Source organism: Oncorhynchus mykiss, chromosome 19 (assembly GCF_013265735.2).
Source record: "Oncorhynchus mykiss isolate Arlee chromosome 19, USDA_OmykA_1.1, whole genome shotgun sequence".
NCBI lineage: Eukaryota > Metazoa > Chordata > Actinopteri > Salmoniformes > Salmonidae > Oncorhynchus > Oncorhynchus mykiss.
In genome coordinates, this window is record NC_048583.1 from 65,827,909 (window position 1) to 65,853,568 (window position 25,660).

The window sequence follows — 25,660 nt, forward strand, 5'->3', positions numbered from 1 at the left end:
AGATGGAGTGGTTTGTGAAGGAAGGAGGAAAGATGGAGTGGTTTGTGAAGGAAGGAGGAGAGATGAGTGGTTTGTGAAGGAAGGAGGAGAGATGAGTGGTTTGTGAAGGAAGGAGGAGAGATGAGTGGTTTGTGAAGGAAGGAGGAGAGATGAGTGGTTTGTGAAGGGGGACGAAGGGGGAGAGATGAGAGTGGTTTGTGAAGGGGGACGAAGGGGGACAAAGGGGGAGAGATGAGTGGTTTGTGAAAGAAGGGGGAGAGATGATAGTGGTTTGTGAAGGGGGGACGAAGGAGGAGAGATGAGTGGTTTGTGAAAGAAGGAGGAGAGATGAGTGGTTTGTGAAGGGGGGACGAAGGGAGAGAGATGAGAGTGGTTTGTGTAGGAAGGAGGAGAGATGAGTGGTTTGTGAAGGAAGGAGGAGAGATGAGTGGTTTGAAGGAAGGAGGAGAGATGAGTGGTTTGTGAAGGAAGGAGGAGAGATGAGTGGTTTATGAAGGAGGGAGGAGAGATGAGTGGTTTGTGAAGGAGGGAGGAGAGATGAGTGGTTTGTGAAGGAGGGAGGAGAGATGAGTGGTTTGTGAAGGAGGGAGGAGAGATGAGTGGTTTGTGAAGGAAGGAGGAGAGATGGAGTGGTTTGTGAAGGAAGGAGGAAAGATGGAGTGGTTTGTGAAGGAAGGAGGAGAGATGAGTGGTTTGTGAAGAAGGGAGGAGAGATGAGTGGTTTGTGAAGGAAGGAGGAGAGATGAGTGGTTTGTGAAGGAAGGAGGAGAGATGAGTGGTTTGTGAAAGGAGGAGGAGAGACAGAACATACCTTCCTTTTCTTTACACATGTACAGTGCCTTCAGAAAGTATTCACACCCCTTGACTTATCCACATGTTGTTGTTACAGCCGGAATTCAAAATGGATGAAAGTTGTTTCACCGAAATACACACAATACCATACCATAATGAAACAATGAAAACATTTTTTTTTACATTTTTGCAAATGTATTGATAATGAAATACAGAAATATCTTATTTACATACAGTGAGCTCCAGAAGTATTGGGACAATGACCATGTCTTGTTGATGTTTTGCCTCTATACTCCAGAAGTATTGGGACAGTGACCATGTCTTGTTGTTGTTTTGCCTCTATACACCAGAAGTATTGGGACAGTGACCATGTCTTGTTGTTGTTTTGCCTCTATACTCCAGAAGTATTGGGACAGTGACCATGTCTTGTTGTTGTTTTGCCTCTATACTCCAGAAGTATTGGGACAGTGACCATGTCTTGTTGTTGTTTTGCCTCTATACTCCAGTCCAGAAGTATTGGGACAGTGACCATGTCTTGTTGTTGTTTTGCCTCTATACACCAGAAGTATTGGGACAGTGACCATGTCTTGTTGTTGTTTTGCCTCTATACACCAGAAGTATTGGGACAGTGACCATGTCTTGTTGTTGTTTTGCCTCTATACACCAGAAGTATTGGGACAGTGACCATGTCTTGTTGTTGTTTTGCCTCTATACTCCAGAAGTATTGGGACAGTGACCATGTCTTGTTGATGTTTTGCCTCTATACTCCAGAAGTATTGGGACAGTGACCATGTCTTGTTGTTGTTTTGCCTCTATACTCCAGAAGTATTGGGACAGTGACCATGTCTTGTTGTTGTTTTGCCTCTATACTCCAGAAGTATTGGGACAGTGACCATGTCTTGTTGTTGTTTTGCCTCTATACACCAGAAGTATTGGGACAGTGACCATGTCTTGTTGTTGTTTTGCCTCTATACTCCAGAAGTATTGGGACAGTGACCATGTCTTGTTGATGTTTTGCCTCTATACTCCAGAAGTATTGGGACAGTGACCATGTCTTGTTGTTGTTTTGCCTCTATACTCCAGAAGTATTGGGACAGTGACCATGTCTTGTTGTTGTTTTGCCTCTATACACCAGAAGTATTGGGACAGTGACCATGTCTTGTTGTTGTTTTGCCTCTATACACCAGAAGTATTGGGACAGTGACCATGTCTTGTTGATGTTTTGCGTCTATACTCCAGTCCAGAAGTATTGGGACAGTGACCATGTCTTGTTGTTGTTTTGCCTCTATACTCCAGAAGTATTGGGACAGTGACCATGTCTTGTTGATGTTTTGCCTCTATACTCCAGAAGTATTGGGACAGTGACCATGTCTTGTTGTTGTTTTGCCTCTATACTCCAGAAGTATTGGGACAGTGACCATGTCTTGTTGATGTTTTGCCTCTATACTCCAGAAGTATTGGGACAGTGACCATGTCTTGTTGTTGTTTTGCCTCTATACTCCAGAAGTATTGGGACAGTGACCATGTCTTGTTGTTGTTTTGCCTCTATACACCAGAAGTATTGGGACAGTGACCATGTCTTGTTGATGTTTTGCCTCTATACTCCAGAAGTATTGGGACAGTGACCATGTCTTGTTGATGTTTTGCCTCTATACTCCAGAAGTATTGGGACAGTGACCATGTCTTGTTGTTGTTTTGCCTCTATACTCCAGAAGTATTGGGACAGTGACCATGTTTTGTTGTTGTTTTGCCTCTATACACCAGAAGTATTGGGACAATGACCATGTCTTGTTGTTGTTTTGCCTCTATACTCCAGAAGTATTGGGACAGTGACCATGTCTTGTTGTTGTTTTGCCTCTATACACCAGAAGTATTGGGACAGTGACCATGTCTTGTTGTTGTTTTGCCTCTATACTCCAGTCCAGAAGTATTGGGACAGTGACCATGTCTTGTTGTTGTTTTGCCTCTATACTCCAGTCCAGAAGTATTGGGACAGTGACCATGTCTTGTTGATGTTTTGCGTCTATACTCCAGAAGTATTGGGACAGTGACCATGTCTTGTTGATGTTTTGCCTCTATACACCAGAAGTATTGGGACAGTGACCATGTCTTGTTGTTGTTTTGCCTCTATACACCAGAAGTATTGGGACAGTGACCATGTCTTGTTGTTGTTTTGCCTCTATACACCAGAAGTATTGGGACAGTGACCATGTCTTGTTGATGTTTTGCCTCTATACACCAGAAGTATTGGGACAGTGACCATGTCTTGTTGATGTTTTGCCTCTATACTCCAGAAGTATTGGGACAGTGACCATGTCTTGTTGATGTTTTGCCTCTATACTCCAGAAGTATTGGGACAGTGACCATGTCTTGTTGATGTTTTGCCTCTATACTCCAGCACTTTGAATTTGACCTGAGACCTGATACATGACTATTGGGTTAACATGTAGACTGTCAGCTTTAATTTGAGGGTATTTTCATCCATATTAGGTGAATCATTTAGAAATTACAGCACTTCCTGTACCTAATCCCCCCATTTTAGGGGACCAAAGGTAGATGAAGGGAAGGAGACAGGTTAAAGAATGATTTTGAAGCCTTGCAACAATTGAGACATGGATTGTGTATGTGTGCCAATCAGAGGGTGACTTGGCTAGACAAAAGATGTGTGCCAGGCGCACCGGTTTGTGTCAAAAATTGCAACGCTGCTGGGTTTTTCACACTCAAGCATGGTCCACCACCGAAAGGACATCCAGCCACCTTGACACAACTGTGGGAAGCATTGGAGTCAACATGGGCCAGTATCCCTGTGGAACGCTTTCAACACCTTGTAGAGTCAACATGGACCAGCATCCCTGTGGAACGCTTTAGACACCTTGTAGAGTCAACATGGACCAGCATCCCTGTGGAACGCCTAACACCTTGTAGAGTCAACATGGACCAGCATCCCTGTGGAACGCTTTCAACACCTTGTAGAGTCAACATGGACCAGCATCCCTGTGGAACGCCTAACACCTTGTAGAGTCAACATGGACCAGCATCCCTGTGGAACGCTTTAGACACCTTGTAGAGTCCACATGGGCCAGCATCCCTGTGGAACGCCTAACACCTTGTAGAGTCAACATGGACCAGCATCCCTGTGGAACGCTTTAGACACCTTGTAGAGTCCACATGGGCCAGCATCCCTGTGGAACGCTTTAGACACCTTGTAGAGTCAACATGGACCAGCATCCCTGTGGAACGCTTTAGACACCTTGTAGAGTCCACATGGGCCAGCATCCCTGTGGAACGCCTAACACCTTGTAGAGTCAACATGGACCAGCATCCCTGTGGAACGCTTTAGACACCTTGTAGAGTCAACATGGACCAGCATCCCTGTGGAACGCTTTAGACACCTTGTAGAGTCCATGTCCCGACGAATTGAGGCTATTCTGAGGGGAAAAGAGGGTGCCACACAATTAGGAAGGTGTTTCTGAACACTTCTATATTAATGTGGATGCTACCATGGTTACGGATAGTCCTGAATGAATCGCGAATAATGATGAGTGAGACTCCATGTTGACTCCAGACATACAAATATCATGATGTGATGAGGCATATATCTGGTAAAATGTATACCTTAGTTTAGAGTGTTGAACGTTTCCAAGAGCACAGTGGTCTCCATTGAAGCAATTCCTGTGAAAGTCCTTGAGTGGTCTCCATCATTGGGAAATGGAAAAAATATGGAGCTACCCAGACTGGAGTTGGCCGTCTGACCAAACTGAGTTCCCGTGGCAACCAGGCAAGAAGAACCTTGGTCAGGGAGGTGACCAAGAACCCAATGACCACAGAGTTTTACAGTTCCTTGGCTGAGATGGGAGAACCTTCCAGAAGGATAACAGTCTCTACAGCATGTCACCAGTCTGGGCTTTATGGGAGAGTGGGTAGACAGAAGCCACTCCTGAGAAAAAGGCACATGACAGCACGCTTGGATGTTTGCAAAAAGGCACGTGAAAGACTCTGACATCATAAGGCAAAACATTGTGTGATCTGATGAGATAAAACATTTACACTTTGTCCTGAATGTAAAGCGCTATGTCTGGAGAAAACCAGGCACAGCTCATAACCCATCTAACACCCTCCCTACCACGAAGCATAGTGGTGGCAGCATCCTGCCATGGGGATGCTTTTCAGCGGCAGGGACTAGCAAACTGGTAAGATTAGAGGGAACAATGAATAGAGCCAAATACAGGCAATTCCTTGATGAGAACCTGCTTCAGAGCGCAAACGACCTTAGGACGTACATCTTCACCCCAGTCTAACAGGACAATGACCCCAAGCAAACAGCCAAAGCAATGTTGGAATTGCTTCAAACAAGAATGTGAAAGTCCTTGAGTGGCCCAGCCAAAGCCCAGACTTGAATCCCATCGACAAAAATTAAGATTGCTGTTCACTGCCTCTTCCCATCTAACGTAACGGAGCTTGAGAAAATCTGCAGGGAAGAATGGTAGAAAATCACCAAATCCAGATGTATTCACTTTGTCATTATGGGGTATTGTGTCAAGATGGGTGAGAATAATTTTTTCAATTCAGGCTGTAACACAAAATGTGGTCGAAGGATATGCATACTTCCTGAAGGCATTGTACATACATCCTCTCTCTCTCTCTCTCTCTCTCTCTCTCTCTCTCTCTCTCTCTCTCTCTCTCTCTCTCTCTCTGTGTGTTTCTCTCTCTCTCTCTCTCTCTCTCCACACCCAAGTTTCGATCAGTGTGTAGTGTAGTCTATGGAGCCCCAGGGCCAGGCCAGACTACTGGTAGCACAGCAGCAGGGAGAGACCCAGGGGAATGGTCCAGCCTAGGGCAGACAGGTAGAGGGGAGGGGCTCCATGGTCTAATAGCTCCGGCAGGGTTGAGTCTTCACCGTCATCACCCCACAGTCTATCCTTGTCATTCACCTGCATGGGGAGACACAAACTAATGTTAGGAAGTAGCCGTTTAAACTGTATTTCAGTCACCTGGGGAAGAAGGGAATTGTTTGAACAAAAAGACAACACTACACCGCAAGTCTCCTGCACGTAATGCATTTACACAATAAGGATGGACTGAATTAGCGACTGCGATAGACTAGTGTCCTGTCCAGGGGGTGTCCTGTACATCAAGCTGTCTCTCCTGGTTCTCTCCTGTTACCTCATCATGGCTGTTAGAGCAGGTTCTCTCCTGGTACCTCATCATGGCTGTTACAGCAGGTTCTCTCCTGTTACCTCATCATGGCTGTTACAGCAGGTTCTCTCCTGTTACCTACTTATGGCTGTTAGAGCAGGTTCTCTCCTGTTACATCATCATGGCTGTTACAGCAGGTTCGCTCCTGTTACCTCATCATGGCTGTCACAGCAGGTTCTCTCCTGTTACCTCATCATGGCTGTTACAGCAGGTTCTCTCCTGTTACCTCATCTCTCCTGTTACCTCATCATGGCTGTTAGCAGGTTCTCTCCTGTTACCTCATCTCTCCTGTTACCTCATCATGGCTGTTACAGCAGGTTCTCTCCTGTTACCTCATCATGGCTGTTAGAGCAGGTTCTCTCCTGTTACCTCATCATGGCTGGGGCGGCAGGGTAGCCTAGTGGTTAGAGCGTTGGACTAGTAACCGGAAGGTTGTGAGTTCAAACCCCCGAGCTGACAAGGTACAAATCTGTCGTTCTGCCCCTGAACAGGCAGTTAACCCACTGTTCCCAGGCCGTCATTGAAAATAAGAATTTGTTCTTAACTGACTTGCCTGGTTAAATAAAGGTAAAATAAAAAAAATAAAAAAAATGGCTGTTAGAGCAGGTTCTCTCCTGTTACCTCATCATGGCTGTTAGAGCAGGTTCTCTCCTGTTACCTCATCATGGCTGTTACAGCAGGTTCTCTCCTGTTACCTCATCTCTCCTGTTACCTCATCATGGCTGTTAGAGCAGGTTCTCTCCTGTTACCTCATCATGGCTGTTACAGCGGGTTCTCTCCTGTTACCTCATCATGGCTGTTACAGCAGGTTCTCTCCTGTTACCTCATCATGGCTGTTACAGCAGGTTCTCTCCTGTTACCTCATCTCTCCTGTTACCTCATCATGGTTGTTACCTCATCATGGCTGTTACAGCAGGTTCTCTCCTGTTACCTCATCATGGCTGTTAGAGCAGGTTCTCTCCTGTTACCTCATCATGGCTGTTACAGCAGGTTCTCTCCTGTTACCTAATCTCTCCTGTTACCTCATCATGGCTGTTAGAGCAGGTTCTCTCCTGTTACCTCATCATGGCTGTTACAGCAGGTTCTCTCCAGTTACCTCATCTCTCCTGTTACCTCATCATGGCTGTTAGCGCAGGTTCTCTACTGTTACCTCATCATGGCTGTTACAGCGGGATCGCTCCTGTTACCTCATCATGGCTGTTACAGCAGGTTCTCTCCTGTTACCTCATCATGGTTGTTACCTCATGGCTGTTACAGCAGGTTCTCTCCTGTTACCTCATCATGGCTGTTAGAGCAGGTTCTCTCCTGGTACCTCATCATGGCTGTTACAGCAGGTTCTCTCCTGTTACCTCATCTCTCCTGTTACCTCATCATGGCTGTTAGAGCAGGTTCTCTACTGTTACCTCATCATGGCTGTTACAGCGGGATCGCTCCTGTTACCCCATCATGGCTGTTAGAGCAGGTTCTCTACTGTTACCTCATCATGGCTGTTACAGCGGGATCGCTCCTGTTACCCCATCATGGCTGTTAGAGCAGGTTCTCTCCTGTTACCTCATCATGGTTGTTACCTCATGGCTGTTACAGCAGGTTCTCTCCTGTTACCTCATCATGGCTGTTAGAGCAGGTTCTCTCCTGGTACCTCATCATGGCTGTTACAGCAGGTTCTCTTCTGTTACCTCATCATGGCTGTTACAGCAGGTTCTCTCCTGTTACCTCATCATGGCTGTTAGAGCAGGTTCTCTACTGTTACCTCATCATGGCTGTTACAGCGGGTTCTCTCCTGTTACCTCATCATGGCTGTTACAGCAGGTTCTCTCCTGTTACCTCATCATGGTTGTTACCTCATCATGGCTGTTACAGCAGGTTCTCTCCTGTTACCTCATCATGGCTGTTAGAGCAGGTTCTCTCCTGGTACCTCATCATGGCTGTTACAGCAGGTTCTCTCCTGTTACCTCATCATGGCTGTTAGAGCAGGTTCTCTCCTGATACCTCATCATGGCTCTTACAGCAGGTTCTCTTCTGTTACCTCACCATGGCTGTTACAGCAGGTTCTCTCCTGTTACCTCATCATCGCTGTTACAGCAGGTTCTCTCTTGTTACCTCATCATGGCTGTTACAGCAGGTTATCTCCTGTTACCTCATCATGGCTGTTACAGCAGGTTCTCTTCTGTTACCTCACCATGGCTGTTACAGCAGGTTCTCTTCTGTTACCTCACCATGGCTGTTACAGCAGGTTCTCTCCTGTTACCTAATCTCTCATGTTACCTCATCATTGCTGTTACAGCAGGTTCTCTCCTGTTACCTAATTATGGCTGTTAGAGCAGGTTCCCTCCTGTTACCTCATCATGGCTGTTACAGCAGGTTCTCTCCTGTTACCTCATCTCTCCTGTTACCTCATCATGGCTGTTAGCAGGCACTCTCCTGTTACCTCATCATGGATGTTACAGCAGGTTCTCTCCTGTTACCTCATCATGGCTGTTACAGCAGGTTCTCTCCTGTTACCTAATTATGGCTGCTAGAGCAGGTTCTCTCCTGTTACCTCATCATGGCTGTTACAGCAGGTTCGCTCCTGTTACCTCATCATGGCTGTCACAGCAGGTTCTCTCCTGTTACCTCATCATGGCTGTTACAGCAGGTTCTCTCCTGTTACCTCATCTCTCCTGTTACCTCATCAAGGCTGTTACAGCAGGCTCTCTCCTGTTACCTCATCATGGATGTTACAGCAGGTTCTCTCCTGTTACCTCATCATGGCTGTTACAGCAGGTTCTCTCCTGTTACCTCATCTCTCCTGTTACCTCATCATGGCTGTTAGAGCAGGTTCTCTCCTGTTACCTCATCATGGCTGTTACAGCGGGTTCTCTCCTGTTACCTCATCATGGCTGTTACAGCAGGATCTCTCCTGTTACCTCATCATGGTTGTTACCTCATCATGGCTGTTACAGCAGGTTCTCTCCTGTTACCTCATCATGGCTGTTACAGCAGGTTCTCTCCTGTTACCTCATCTCTCCTGTTACCTCATCATGGCTGTTACAGCGGGTTCGATCCTGTTACCTCATCATGGCTGTTACAGCAGGATCTCTCCTGTTACCTCATCATGGTTGTTACCTCATCATGGCTGTTACAGCAGGTTCTCTCCTGGTACCTCATCATGGCTGTTAGAGCAGGTTCCCTCCTGGTACCTCATCATGGCTGTTACAGCAGGTTCTCTCCTGTTACCTCATCATGGCTGTTACAGCAGGTTCTCTCCTGTTACCTCATCATGGCTGTTAGAGCAGGTTCTCTACTGTTACCTCATCATGGCTGTTACAGCGGGTTCTCTCCTGTTACCTCATCATGGCTGTTACAGCAGGTTCTCTCCTGTTACCTCATCATGGCTGTTACAGCAGGTTATCTCCTGTTACCTCATCATGGCTGTTAGAGCAGGTTCTCTCCTGGTACCTCATCATGGCTGTTACAGCAGGTTCTCTCCTGTTACCTCATCATGGCTGTTAGAGCAGGTTCTCTCCTGATACCTCATCATGGCTCTTACAGCAGGTTCTCTTCTGTTACCTCACCATGGCTGTTACAGCAGGTTCTCTCCTGTTACCTCATCATGGCTGTTACAGCAGGTTCTCTCCTGTTACCTCACCATGGCTGTTACAGCAGGTTCTCTCCTGTTACCTAATCTCTCCTGTTACCTCATCATGGCTGTTACAGCAGGTTCTCTCCTGTTACCTAATTATGGCTGTTAGAGCAGGTTCTCTCCTGTTACCTCATCATTGCTGTTACAGCAGGTTCGCTCCTGTTACCTCATCATGGCTGTTAGAGCAGGTTCTTTCCTGTTACCTCATCATGGCTGTTACAGCAGGTTCTCTCCTGTTACCTAATTATGGCTGTTAGAGCAGGTTCTCTCCTGTTACCTCATCATGGAACACACATTAGGGCTGTGTTCCAAATGACACCCTATGCACTACTTACCTGAGTGGGCATCTGTGCTCCCAAGACGTTAAGTTCAGTTTCCATAGTGATGCCAGAGACGGTGGTTGCCAGGCGCTGGATGTGGTTGTTGAGGGTAGTGTGAGCTGGGCCGGGCATGTCTGGTTGGCTTGCTGCTCCTGTGGAGAACTGCGTGCCTGTCCCATTCCCAAACGCTAGCATGGCTTTCCCTGTTCAGAATGACAGAGGACAGTCAAGTTAGGTAGGTAGGTAGGTAGGTAGGTAGGTAGGTAGGTAGGTAGGTAGGTAGGTAGGTAGGTAGGTAAGTAAGTAGGTAAGTAGGTAAGTAAGTAAGTAAGTAGTTGGGTGGGTAGGTAGGTAGGTAGGTAGTTGGGTAGGTAGATAGGTGTGTGTGTGTGTGTGTGTGTGTGTGTGTGTGGAGGCTCTAGTCCATGGGTCTCCAACATTTTCCAGCATGAGAGCTACTTTAAAAATGAAACATGTCACAAGCTACTCATTTAGTCTTGAGGAGAGTTTACAGTGAAAGAACACCGTGTTTGAGGAGAGTGCACAGTTATGAACTTGAAATTGTATTAATAAACCAACTAGGCACACTTGGTCAGTCTTGAACAGTAGCGGAATGGTTCATTAGATTTTCTTTGTATTATCTTTAACCAGATCTAATGTGTTATATTCTCCAATATTAATTTTACATTTCCACAAACTTCAAAGTGTTTACTTTCAAATGGTATCAAGAATATGCATATCCTTGCTTTAGGTCCTGAGCTACAGGCAGTTAGATTTGGGTAGAGGTGGATTCTAAATCACAATCAGAAGAGTCAATGGCAATGCTTAAATCACATCAGAAGACCATTTTTGAGGTAAAAAAAAATGATAACACATTTAGATTTTAGACTGTAATTCCCCCTTTCATTGTGCATCTAGCAAGAGAGGAATGTCAGTATTTCTGTGTTTCTGCTGTTCGGCCTACTGCTACAGCACATCATGGCAGAGTTGGCAAAATAATCGCCACCCAATTGATGCAAATAATTATTATACAGTATAGTTCTGTCAGCCTACTTTGTAGCTAACATGTAATTGAGAAGGTTTTTGGGGAAAGTGTTTCTGTCTCCCCACAAGACCGTTATCATTATTATTATTATTACATAACCCCGCAGGGTATACAGTCAATCACAGATTACAAAAGATAACCTGTCGCGGACATCAACGTCTTGCTCCCAGACACATTAAACAACTTTTTTTCTCGCTTTGAGCACAATACAGTACCACTGACAACGGCCCGCTACCAAAGCCTGTGGGCTCTCCTTCTCCGTGGCCAACGGCATCAAGTTTGCAGACGACACTACAGTGGTAGGCTTGATTACCAACAACAACGAGACGGCCTACAGGGAAGAGGTGAGGGCCCTCCGAGTGTGGTGTCAGGAAAATAACCTCACACTCAATCCCCATCCACAATGACGAGCAGGGGTGGAGAAGGTGGATCGATTTTAAGTTCCTCGGCGTACACATCACTGACAAACTGAAATGGTCCACCCACACAACCTCAGGAGGCTTAAGAAATGTGGCTTGTCATCTAAAACACTCACAAACTTTGACAGATGCACAATCGAGAGCATCCTGTCGGGCTGTATCACCGCCTGGTATGGCAATTGTACCGCCCTCAACTGCAAGGCTCTCCAGAGGGTAGTGAGGTCTGCACAACGCATCACCGGGGGGAAACTACCTGCCCTCCAGGACTCCTACAGCACCCGATGTCACAGGAAGGCCAAAAAGATCATCAAGGACAACAACCACCCGAGCCACTGCCTGTTCACCCGGTTATCATCCAGACGGCGAGGTCAGTACAGGTGCATCAAAGCTGGGACCGAGAGACTGAAAAACAGCTTCTATCTCAAGGCCATCAGACTGTTAAACAGCCACCACTAACATAGAGAGGCTGTTGCCAACATACAGACTCAACTCTCTGGCCACTTAAGTAAATGGACTTGATAAAGGCATCACTAGTCACTTTATATAACGCCACTTTAATAATGTTTACATATCCTACATTACTCGTCTCATATTTACAGTTGAAGTAGGAAGTTTACATACACCTCAGCCAAATACATTTAAACTCAGTTTTTCACAATTCCTGACATTTAATCCTAGTAAAAATTCCGTCTTAGGTCAGTTAGGATCACCACTTTATTTTAAGAATGTGAAATATCAGAATAATAACAGAGATAATTATTTATTTTAGCATTTATTTATTTCATCACATGCACTTTTCACACCAAAGTACGTTCATCTCTAGGAGACAGAATGAGTCTCCTTCCTGAGCGGTATGCCGGCTGCGTTGTCACATCGTGTTTATACTTACGTACTATTGTTTGTACATATGAACGTGGTACCTTCAGGCATTTGGAAATTGCTCCCAAGGATGAACCAGACTTGAGGAGGTCTACAATTTTTGTCTGAGGTCTTGGCTGATTTCTATTGAATTTCCCATGATGTCAAGCAAAGAGGCACTGAGTTTGAAGGCAGGCCTTGAAATACATCCACAGGTACACCTCCAATTGGCTCAAATTATGTCAATTAGCCTATCAGAAGCTTCCATGATACCATATTCTAGAAATTTCCAAGCTGTTTAAAGGTACAGTCAATTTAGTGTATGTAAACTTCTGACCCACTGAAATTGTGATACAGTGAATTATAAGTGAAATAATCTGTCTGTAAACAATTGTTGGAAAAATGACCTATGTCATGCACAAAGTAGATGTCCTAACCAACTTGCCAAAATATAGTTTGTTAAAACCTCTTGTGGAGTGGTTGAAAAACACTTAGGTTGGAGTCATTAAAACTCATATGTAAACTTCTGACTTCAACTGTACATGCACCACATAGACAGATGGGCAATATTGCTGGAAAAAAAAATGGCTTTTTAATAGTGGCTAACCATGGGTGGGAAAAGTAAATCTACCTGTGGGAGAGCCCTGGCTTAACTAACTTAATTACCTGTTGGAGAGCCCTGGTTTAACTACCTTAACTCATTTATCTACATGTTGGAGAGCCCTGGCTTAACTACCTTAACTAATGTATCTACCTGTTGGAGAGCCCTGGCTTAACTACCTTAACTAACTTATCTACCTGTTGGAGGGCCCTGGCTTAACTACCTTAACTAACTTATCTACCTGTTGGAGAGCCCTGGCTTAACTACCTTAACTAATTTATCTACCTGTTGGAGAGCCCTAGCTTAACTACCTTAACTAACTTATCTACCTGTTGGAGGGCCCTGGCTTAACTACCTTAACTAACTTATCTACCTGTTGGAGAGCCCTGGCTTAACTACCTTAACTCATTTATCTACCTGTTGGAGAGCCCTGGCTTAACTACCTTAACTAACTTATCTACCTGTTGGAGAGCCCTGGCTTAACTACCTTAACTGATGAGGAATCTCCAGACAGGCAGCTGAACTAACACCAGTTTATTGTACAGTATGGTGAGGGGCTGAAACACTTGTCCATAGTGTTAGTGGTGTTATGGCAGACAATGCTGATGGTGTTGTGGTAATTTGACAGTGTTACTACAGTTGGAGTGTTTTGGCGGCAGTGTTACTACATTTATAGTGTGTTGTTGTTGATTGACAGTGTTTCTACGGTTACTATAGTGCACGTTGACTGGTGCTGTCACTCACTCAGGCAGATGTTGTCATGGAAATATTCCAGGAAGTCATCGCACTGCTCCCTGTGGTTCCCGGAGGCAGAGCACGAACACCACGGACCCACATTAGACGTCGAGTTATCCAGGTAGTTAGGCGTTATCGTACTGCCTGGAGAGAGAGAAGGCGGGAGGGTGAGAGAGAGGCAGGGCGGGAGGGTGAGAGAGAGGCAGGGCGGGAGGGTGAGAGAGAGGCAGGGCGGGAGGGTGAGAGAGAGGCAGGGCGGGAGGGTGAGAGAGAGGCAGGGCAGGAGGGTGAGAGAGAGAAGGCGGGAGGGTGAGAGAGAGGCAGGGCGGGAGGGTGAGAGAGAGGCAGGGCGGGAGGGTGAGAGAGAGAAGGCGGGAGGGTGAGAGAGAGGCAGGGCGGGAGGGTGAGAGAGAGGCAGGGCGGGAGGGTGAGAGAGAGGCAGGGCGGGAGGGTGAGAGAGAGGCAGGGCGGGAGGGTGAGAGAGAGAAGGCGGGAGGGTGAGAGAGAGGCAGGGCGGGAGGGTGAGAGAGAGAAGGCGGGAGGGTGAGAGAGAGAAGGCGGGAGGGTGAGAGAGAGAAGGCGGGAGGGTGAGAGAGGCAGGGCGGGAGGGAGGGATAGAAGGTGGGGGGAGAGATGTGAAATGAGACATCTATGCAACATTTAAAATACACAATCAGATGGGGAATCTAATTGTGCAACCCTGTTGGTTGAGGCAGACTGCTCTGACATATATGTTGGTTGAGGCAGACTGCTCTGACATATATGTTGGTTGAGACAGACTGCTCTGACACACACATGTTGGTTGAGACAGACTGCTCTGACACACATGTTGGTTGAGACAGACTGCTCTGACACACACATGTTGGTTGAGACAGACTGCTCTGACACACATATGTTGGTTGAGACAGACTGCTCTGACACACATATGTTGGTTGAGGCAGACTGCTCTGACACACATATGTTGGTTGAGACAGACTGCTCTGACACACATATGTTGGTTGAGACAGACTGCTCAGACACACATATGTTGGTTGAGACAGACTGCTCAGACACACATATGTTGGTTGAGGCAGACTGCTCTGACACACATATGTTGGTTGAGACAGACTGCTCAGACACACATATGTTGGTTGAGACAGACTGCTCTGACACACATATGTTGGTTGAGACAGACTGCTCTGACACACATATGTTGGTTGAGGCAGACTGCTCTGACACACATATGTTGGTTGAGACAGACTGCTCTGACACACATATGTTGGTTGAGACAGACTGCTCTGACACACATATGTTGGTTGAGACAGACTGCTCTGACACACATATGTTGGTTGAGACAGACTGCTCTGACACACATATGTTGGTTGAGACAGACTGCTCTGACACACATATGTTGGTTGAGGCAGACTGCTCTGACACACATATGTTGGTTGAGGCAGACTGCTCTGACACACATATGTTGGTTGAGACAGACTGCTCTGACACACATGTTGGTTGAGGCAGACTGCTCTGACACACATATGTTGGTTGAGGCAGACTGCTCTGACACACATATGTTGGTTGAGGCAGACTGCTCTGACACACATATGTTGGTTGAGGCAGACTGCTCTGACACACATATGTTGGTTGAGGCAGACTGCTCTGACACACATATGTTGGTTGAGGCAGACTGCTCTGACACACATATGTTGGTTGAGGCAGACTGCTCTGACACACATATGTTGGTTGAGGCAGACTGCTCTGACACACATATGTTGGTTGAGGCAGACTGCTCTGACACACATATGTTGGTTGAGGCAGACTGCTCTGACACACATATGTTGGTTGAGACAGACTGCTCAGACACACATATGTTGGTTGAGACAGACTGCTCAGACACACATATGTTGGTTGAGACAGACTGCTCTGACACACATATGTTGGTTGAGACAGACTGCTCAGACACACATATGTTGGTTGAGGCAGACTGCTCTGACACACATATGTTGGTTGAGACAGACTGCTCTGACACACATATGTTGGTTGAGACAGACTGCTCTGACACACATATGTTGGTTGAGACAGACTGCTCTGACACACATATGTTGGTTGAGACAGACTGCTCTGACACACATATGTTGGTTGAGACAGACTGCTCTGACACACATATGTTGGTTGAGACAGACTGCTCAGACACACATATGTTGGTTGAGACAGACTGCTCTGACACACATGTTGGTTGAGACAGACTGCTCTGACACACATATGTTGGTTGAGACAGACTGCTCTGACACACATATGTTGGTTGAGGCAGACTGCTCAGACACACATATGTTGGTTGAGACAGACTGCTCAGACACACATATGTTGGTTGAGACAGACTGCTCTGACACACATATGTTGGTTGAGACAGACTGCTCAGACACACATATGTTGGTTGAGGCAGACTGCTCTGACACACATATGTTGGTTGAGACAGACTGCTCTGACACACATATGTTGGTTGAGACAGACTGCTCTGACACACATATGTTGGTTGAGACAGACTGCTCTGACACACATATGTTGGTTGAGGCAGACTGCTCTGACACACATATGTTGGTTGAGACAGACTGCTCTGACACACATGTTGGTTGAGGCAGACTGCTCAGACACACATATGTTGGTTGAGACAGACTGCTCTGACACACATGTTGGTTGAGGCAGACTGCTCAGACACACACATGTTGGTTGAGACAGACTGCTCTGACACACATATGTTGGTTGAGACAGACTGCTCAGACACACATATGTTGGTTGAGACAGACTGCTCTGACACACATGTTGGTTGAGGCAGACTGCTCAGACACACATATGTTGGTTGAGACAGACTGCTCTGACACACATATGTTGGTTGAGACAGACTGCTCTGACACACATATGTTGGTTGAGACAGACTGCTCTGACACACATATGTTGGTTGAGACAGACTGCTCAGACACACATATGTTGGTTGAGACAGACTGCTCAGACACACACATGTTGGTTGAGACAGACTGCTCTGACACACATATGTTGGTTGAGACAGACTGCTCTGACACACATATGTTGGTTGAGACAGACTGCTCAGACACACATATGTTGGTTGAGGCAGACTGCTCTGACACACATATGTTGGTTGAGACAGACTGCTCTGACACACATATGTTGGTTGAGACAGACTGCTCAGACACACATATGTTGGTTGAGACAGACTGCTCAGACACACATATGTTGGTTGAGACAGACTGCTCTGACACACATATGTTGGTTGAGACAGACTGCTCTGACACACATATGTTGGTTGAGACAGACTGCTCTGACACACATATGTTGGTTGAGGCAGACTGCTTAGACACACATATGTTGGTTGAGACAGACTGCTCTGACACACATATGTTGGTTGAGGCAGACTGCTCTGACACACATATGTTGGTTGAGGCAGACTGCTCTGACACACATATGTTGGTTGAGGCAGACTGCTCAGACACACATATGTTGGTTGAGACAGACTGCTCAGACACACATATGTTGGTTGAGACAGACTGCTCTGACACACATATGTTGGTTGAGACAGACTGCTCAGACACACATATGTTGGTTGAGGCAGACTGCTCTGACACACATATGTTGGTTGAGACAGACTGCTCTGACACACATATGTTGGTTGAGACAGACTGCTCTGACACACATATGTTGGTTGAGACAGACTGCTCTGACACACATGTTGGTTGAGACAGACTGCTCTGACACACATATGTTGGTTGAGACAGACTGCTCTGACACACATATGTTGGTTGAGACAGACTGCTCTGACACACATGTTGGTTGAGGCAGACTGCTCTGACACACATATGTTGGTTGAGGCAGACTGCTCAGACACACATATGTTGGTTGAGGCAGACTGCTCAGACACACATATGTTGGTTGAGGCAGACTGCTCTGACACACATATGTTGGTTGAGACCGACTGCTCTGACACATGTTGGTTGAGGCAGACTGCTCTGACATATGTTGGTTGAGGCAGACTGCTCTGACATATGTTGGTTGAGGCAGACTGCTCAGACACACATGTTGGTTGAGACAGACTGCTCTGACACACATATGTTGGTTGAGGCAGACTGCTCTGACATATGTTGGTTGAGGCAGACTGCTCTGACACACATGTTGGTTGAGGCAGACTGCTCAGACACACATGTTGGTTGAGACAGACTGCTCTGACACACATATGTTGGTTGAGGCAGACTGCTCTGACATATGTTGGTTGAGGCAGACTGCTCTGACACACATGTTGGTTGAGGCAGACTGCTCAGACACACATGTTGGTTGAGACAGACTGCTCTGACATATGTTGGTTGAGACAGACTGCTCTGACACACATATGTTGGTTGAGGCAGACTGCTCTGACACATGTTGGTTGAGGCAGACTGCTCTGACACATGTTGGTTGAGGCAGACTGCTCAGACTCAGATGTTGGTTGAGGCAGACTGCTCTGACACACATGTTAGTTGAGGCAGACTGCTCTGACACATGTTGGTTGAGGCAGACTGCTCTGACACAAATATTCACATGTTGCACTACTGTCACGTTCTGACCTTAGTTATTTTATTATGTCTTTGTTTTAGTATGGTCAGGGCGTGAGTTGGGTGGGTTGTCTATGTTCCGTTTTCTATGTTGTGTTTGCGTTTGGCCTGGTATGGTTCTCAATCAGAGGCAGGTGTCGTTAGTTGTCTCTGATTGAGAATCATACTTAGGTAGCCTGTTCCCACTTGTGCTTCGTAGGTGTTTATTTTCTGTTCTGTGTTTTATTTCACCGGTCAGTTCATTTGTCGTTTTATTGTTTTTTTTCAGTGTTCACTATTCGTATTAAAAATCAAGATGAACACTTACCACGCTGCGCTTTGGACCTCTCCTTCATACGATGACCGTTACAACTACTAATAGTCTTAACAAATATAAATGTTCTGTTTCAAAATAACAATTCCCAGAGCATATTGTTTTCCACAGACTATGAACGGGGAATATTTAATGATAGAAGATGAAAGCCTTGTTGAGTTTTGAGACTAAAGCTTCAGTTGGAGAAGACAGGTGAGCTGTGTTTGTGTGCAGAAACACCCTAACCCACAGTGTCTGTGTGCAGAAACACCCTAACCCACAGTATTTGTTTGTAGTTTGACTGGTTTTCTGGGCTTCATCCCAAATAGCACCCTATCACCTATATAGTGTACTTAGGCCAAATAGGGTGCCATTTGGGATGAAGCCCTGGAAAATGTGTTGTGTTTTCTCTCTGTTGAATGGGGGAATGTTTGGAGACAGAGCCTTGCAGCTATCTTGATGATTATTCAAATGTACCTCCATACAATTCTCTCTGGCCCCTAGGCACCTAACAGCAAGTATCTCTCAGTCTACTGTTAGTTGAGATGTATTTTCTCCCGGTCTCTAACTCCATCTTGTTTTTAACAGTTGAGGGCTGATGAATACCCTGCATTTGGTTTAACCAGGGCTCTCCAACAGGTAGGTAGTTAAGCCAGGGCTCTCCAACAGGTAGGTAGTTAAGCCAGGGCTCTCCAACAGGCAGATAGTTAAGCCAGGGCTCTCCAACAGGCAGATAGTTAAGCCAGGGCTCTCCAACAGGTAGATAGTTAAGCCAGGGCTCTCCAACAGGTAGATAGTTAAGCCAGGGCTCTCCAACAGGTAGATAGTTAAGCCAGGGCTCTCCAACAGGTAGATAGTTAAGCCAGGGCTCTCCAACAGGTAGATAAGATAGTTAAGCCAGGGCTCTCCAACAGGTAGATAAGATAGTTAAGCCAGGGCTCTCCAACAGGTAGATAAGATAGTTAAGCCAGGGCTCTCCAACAGGTAGATAAGATAGTTAAGCCAGGGCTCTCCAACAGGTAGATAAGATAGTTAAGCCAGGGCTCTCCAACAGGTAGATAAGATAGTTAAGCCAGGGCTCTCCAACAGGTAGAGAAGTTAGTTAAGCCAGGGCTCTCCAACAGGTAGAGAAGTTAGTTAAGCCAGGGCTCTCCAACAGGTAGAGAAGTTAGTTAAGCCAGGGCTCTCCAACAGGTAGAGAAGTTAGTTAAGCCTGGGCTCTCCAAAAGGTAGATCGTGAGCCTATGAGTAGCTCGCCAATCAATTCTAAAGGTACATGCATTTTTTTACATGTTTTCCATCGCAAACTGTCATAAACATAAAGCTGCCAGCTACTATCCAATTAAAGACATTATCCCACCCCTGTTTAGCCTCTATTGGCTTAAAAAGCCAAACCTAACACAATATCAGCCAATTAATTTCCAGCAATATTGCCAGTCTGTCTGTTTGGTGCGTGCGTCTGTCTATCACTCTGTGTATGTAGCCAGTTGGCGATGCTAATGATAACCGTCTTGTGGGTAGAAATTCCCCAAAAACCTTCTCAATTAAATGTTAACTGCAAAGTAGACTTACCTGACAGAACTACAGTATAGAATAATTATTTGTGTCTATTGGGTGACGATTGTTTCGCCAACTCTGTCATGATGTGCTGCAGCAGTAGGCCTAACAGCAGAAACATCACTAGTCTGACACATTCCTCTATTGCTAGATTAAAGGGGAATTACACACACACAAATAAAAGTGATTTGAGCATTGACATGACTCAGAAAATCCATTGCTATTAATAATTATAAATGAGAGTAATTGAGAGTAAAACCAGGAAACATAAAACAGTATTCAGGAAAATACAGAAATATTAACCCACAGAGAGAATTGAACTTAAAGTACTCCTAGTCTATCACCAAACATTTCTGTAAAAAACAACAACAAGTTGTCTGAATATCTCCGCCAGGCGACCAAAAGAACCTGGGGGAGTAGAGGGTAAATGGATACCAGGTAGGGGGAGTGGAGGGTAAATGGATACCTGGTAGGGGGAGAGGAGGGTAAATGGATACCCGGTAGGGGGAGTGGAGGGTAAATGGATAAACGGTAGGGGGAGTGGAGTGGAGGCTAAATGGATACCTGGTAGGGGGAGTGGAGGGTAAATGGATACCCGGTAGGGGGAGTGGAGGGTAAATGGATACCCGGTAAGGGGAGTGGCGGGTAAATGGATACCCGGTAGGGGGAGTGGAGGGTAAATGGATACCCGGTAGGGGGAGTAGAGGGTAAATGGATACCCGGTAAGGGGAGTGGCGGGTAAATGGATACCCGGTAGGGGGAGTGGAGGGTAAATGGATAAACAGTAGGGGGAGTGGAGTGGAGGCTAAATGGATACCTGGTAGGGGTTGGGTAGTGGAGGCTAAATGGATACCCGGTAGGGGGAGTGGAGGGTAAATGGATACACGGTAGGGGGAGTGGAGGGTAAATTGATACCTGGTAGGGGGAGTGGAGGGTAAATGGATACCTGGTAGGGGGAGTGGAGGCTAAATGGATACCCGGTAGGGGGAGTGGAGGGTAAATGGATACCCGGTAGGGGGAGTGGAGGGTAAATGGATACCCGGTAGGGGGAGTGGAGGGTAAATGGATACCTGGTAGGGGGAGTGGAGGGTAAATGGATACCTGGTAGGGGAGTGGAGGGTAAATGGATACATGGTAGTAGGAGTGGAGGGTTAATGGATACCTGGTAGGGTGAGTGGAGGGTAAATGGATACCTGGTAGGGGGAGTGGAGGTTAAATGGAAACCTGGTAGGGGTTGGGGAGAGTAAATGGATACCTGGTAGGGGGAGTGGAAAGTAAATGGATACCTGGTAGGGGGAGTGGAGGGTAAATGGATACACGGTAGGGGGAGAGGAGGGTAAATGGATACACGGTAGGGGGAGAGGAGGGTAAATGGATTCACGGTAGGGGTTGGGGAGTGGAGGGTAAATGGATACACGGTAGGGGTTGGAGAGTGGAGGGTAAATGGATACACGGTAGGGGGAGTGGAGGGTAAATGGATACACGGTAGGGGGAGTGGAGGGTAAATGGATGCACGGTAGGGGGAGTGGAGGGTAAATGGATACACGGTAGGGGGGGTGGAGGGTAAACGGATACACGGTAGGGGGAGTGCAGGGTAAATGGATACATGGTAGGGGGAGTAGAGGGTAAATGGATACACGGTAGGGGGAGTGGAGGGTAAATGGATACCCGGTAGGGGGAGTGGAGTGGAGGGTATATGGATACCTGGTAGGGGGAGTGGAGGGTAATGGATACCTGGTAGGGGGAGCGGAGGGTAAATGGATACCCGGTAGGGGGAGTGGAGGGTAAATGGATACCTGGTAGGGGAGTGGAGGGTATATGGATACCTGGTAGGGGGAATGGAGGCTAAATGGATACCCGGTAGGGGTTGGGGAGTGGAGGCTAAATGGATACCCGGTAGGGGGAGTGGAGGGTAAATGGATACCCGGTAGGGGGAGTGGAGGGTAAATGGATACCTGGTAGGGGGAGTGGAGGGTAAATGGATACCTGGTAGGGGAGTGGAGGGTAAATGGATACTTGGTAGTAGGAGTGGAGGGTAAATGGATACCTGGTAGGGGAGTGGAGGGTAAATGGATACCTGGTAGGGGAGTGGAGGGTATATGGATACCTGATAGGGGGAGCGGAGGGTAAATGGATACCCGGTAGGGGGAGTGGAGGGTAAATGGATACCTGGTAGGGGGAGTGGAGGGTAAATGGATACACGGTAGGGGGAGAGGAGGGTAAATGGATTCACGTAAGGGGTTGGGGAGTGGAGGGTAAATGGATACACGGTAGGGGGAGTGGAGGGTAAATGGATACACGGTAGGGGGAGTGGAGGGTAAATGGATACACGGTAGGGGTTGGAGAGTGGAGGGTAAATGGATACACGGAAGGGGGAGTGGAGGGTAAATGGATGCACGGTAGGGGGAGTGGAGGGTAAATGGATACACGGTAGGGGGGGTGGAGGGTAAACGGATACACGGTAGGGGGAGTGCAGTGTAAATGGATACCCGGTAGGGGGAGTGGAGTGGAGGGTATATGGATACCTTGTAGGGGGAGTGGAGTGGAGGCTAAATGGATACCTGGTAGGGGGAGTGGAGGGTAATGGCTACCTGGTAGGGGGAGCGGAGGGTAAATGGATACCCGGTAGGGGGAGTGGAGGGTAAACGGATACACGGTAGGGGGAGTGCAGTGTAAATGGATACCCGGTAGGGGGAGTGGAGTGGAGGGTATATGGATACCTTGTAGGGGGAGTGGAGTGGAGGCTAAATGGATACCTGGTAGGGGGAGTGGAGGGTAATGGCTACCTGGTAGGGGGAGTGGAGGGTAAATGGATACCCGGTAGGGGGAGTGGAGGGTAAATGGATACCTGGTAGGGGAGTGGAGGGTATATGGATACCTGGTAGGGGAGTGGAGGCTAAATGGATACCTGGTAGGGGAGTGGAGGGTAAATGGATACCTGGTAGGGGAGTGGAGGGTAAATGGATACACGGTAGTAGGAGTGGAGGGTAATAGGATACCTGGTAGGGGGAGTGGAAAGTAAATGGATACCTGGTAGGGGGAGTGGAGGGTAAATGGATGCACGGTAGGGGGAGAGGAGGGTAAATGGATACAAGGTAGGGGTTGGGGAGTGGAGGGTAAATGGATACACGGTAGGGGGAGTGGAGGGTAAATGGATACCTGGTAGGGGAGTGGAGGGTAAATGGATACACGGTAGGGGGAGTGGAGGGTAAATGGATACACGGTAGGGGGAGTGGAGGGTAAATGGATACACGGTAGGGGGAGTGGAGGGTAAATGGATACACGGTAGGGGTTGGGGAGTGGAGGGTAAATGGATACAAGGTAGGGGTTGGGGAGTGGAGGGTAAATGGATACACGGTAGGGGGAGTGGAGGGTAAATGGATACACGGTAGGGGGAGTGGAGGGTAAATGGATACCCGGTAGGGGGAGTGGAGGCTAAATGGATACCCGGTAGGGGGAGTGGAGGCTAAATGGATACCTGGTAGGGGAGTGGAGGGTAAATGGATACATGGTAGTAGGAGTGGAGGGTTAATGGATACCTGGTAGGGTGAGTGGAGGGTAAATGGATAACTGGTAGGGGGAGTGGAGGTTAAATGGAAACCTGGTAGGGGTTGGGGAGAGTAAATGGATACCTGGTAGGGGGAGTGGAGGGTAAATGGATACCTGGTAGGGGAGTGGAGGGTATATGGATACCTGATAGGGGGAGCGGAGGGTAAATGGATACCCGGTAGGGGGAGTGGAGGGTAAATGGATACCTGGTAGGGGGAGTGGAGGGTAAATGGATACACGGTAGGGGGAGAGGAGGGTAAATGGATTCACGTTAGGGGTTGGGGAGTGGAGGGTAAATGGATACACGGTAGGGGGAGTGGAGGGTAAATGGATACACGGTAGGGGGAGTGGAGGGTAAATGGATACACGGTAGGGGTTGGAGAGTGGAGGGTAAATGGATACACGGTAGGGGGAGTGCAGGGTAAATGGATTTACGGTAGGGGGAGTGGAGGGTAAATGGATACACGGTAGGGGGGGTGGAGGGTAAACGGATACACGGTAGGGGGAGTGCAGTGTAAATGGATACCCGGTAGGGGGAGTGGAGTGGAGGGTATATGGATACCTTGTAGGGGGAGTGGAGTGGAGGCTAAATGGATACCTGGTAGGGGGAGTGGAGGGTAATGGCTACCAGGTAGGGGGAGCGGAGGGTAAATGGATACCCGGTAGGGGGAGTGGAGGGTAAACGGATACACGGTAGGGGGAGTGCAGTGTAAATGGATACCCGGTAGGGGGAGTGGAGTGGAGGGTATATGGATACCTTGTAGGGGGAGTGGAGTGGAGGCTAAATGGATACCTGGTAGGGGGAGTGGAGGGTAATGGCTACCTGGTAGGGGGAGCGGAGGGTAAATGGATACACGGTAGGGGGAGAGGAGGGTAAATGGATTCATGGTAGGGGTTGGGGAGTGGAGGGTAAATGTATACACGGTAGGGGTTGGAGAGTGGAGGGTAAATGGATACACGGTAGGGGGAGTGGAGGGTAAATGAATACACGGTAGGGGGAGTGGAGGGTAAATGGATGCACGGTAGGGGGAGTGGAGGGTAAATGGATACACGGTAGGGGGGTTGGAGGGTAAACGGATACACGTTAGGGGGAGTGCAGGGTAAATGGATACATGGTAGGGGGAGTAGAGGGTAAATGGATACACGGTAGGGGGAGTGGAGGGTAAATGGATACCCGGTAGGGGGAGTGGAGTGGAGGGTATATGGATACCTTGTAGGGGGAGTGGAGTGGAGGCTAAAGGGATACCTGGTAGGGGGAGTGGAGGGTAATGGATACCTGGTAGGGGGAGCGGAGGGTAAATGGATACCCGGTAGGGGGAGTGGAGGGTAAATGGATACCTGGTAGGGGAGTGGAGGGTATATGGATACCCGGTAGGGGGAATGGAGGCTAAATGGATACCCGGTAGGGGTTGGGGAGTGGAGGCTAAATGGATACCCGGTAGGGGGAGTGGAGGGTAAATGGATACCCGGTAGGGGGAGTGGAGGGTAAATGGATACCTGGTAGGGGGAGTGGAGGGTAAATGGATACCTGGTAGGGGAGTGGAGGGTAAATGGATACATGGTAGTAGGAGTGGAGGGTAAATGGATACCTGGTAGGGGGAGTGGAGGGTAAATGGATACCTGGTAGGGGAGTGGAGGGTATATGGATACCTGATAGGGGGAGCGGAGGGTAAATGGATACCCGGTAGGGGGAGTGGAGGGTAAATGGATACCTGGTAGGGGGAGTGGAGGGTAAATGGATACACGGTAGGGGGAGAGGAGGGTAAATGGATTCACGTTAGGGGTTGGGGAGTGGAGGGTAAATGGATACACGGTAGGGGGAGTGGAGGGTAAATGGATACACGGTAGGGGGAGTGGAGGGTAAATGGATACACGGTAGGGGTTGGAGAGTGGAGGGTAAATGGATACACGGTAGGGGGAGTGGAGGGTAAATGGATGCACGGTAGGGGGAGTGGAGGGTAAATGGATACACGGTAGGGGGGGTGGAGGGTAAACGGATACACGGTAGGGGGAGTGCAGTGTAAATGGATACCCGGTAGGGGGAGTGGAGTGGAGGGTATATGGATACCTTGTAGGGGGAGTGGAGTGGAGGCTAAA

General features: G+C 47.7%; 1 protein-coding gene across 1 annotated transcript in view; it reads right to left on the reverse strand.

The window, feature by feature from the left end:
- Nucleotides 1–5,486: 5,486 nt before the first annotated feature.
- Nucleotides 5,487–25,660, reverse strand: part of LOC110514564 (GDNF family receptor alpha-4-like) — a 155,698-nt gene continuing 135,524 nt past the window's right edge. The window contains exons 7-9 of the mRNA XM_036953844.1: nt 13,598–13,732; nt 9,946–10,133; nt 5,487–5,723 (exon numbers count right to left, since the gene is read on the reverse strand). Coding sequence (XP_036809739.1) covers nt 5,577–5,723; nt 9,946–10,133; nt 13,598–13,732 — 470 coding nt within the window. The 3' untranslated portion in view covers nt 5,487–5,576. The remainder of the gene's footprint in view (nt 5,724–9,945; nt 10,134–13,597; nt 13,733–25,660) is intronic.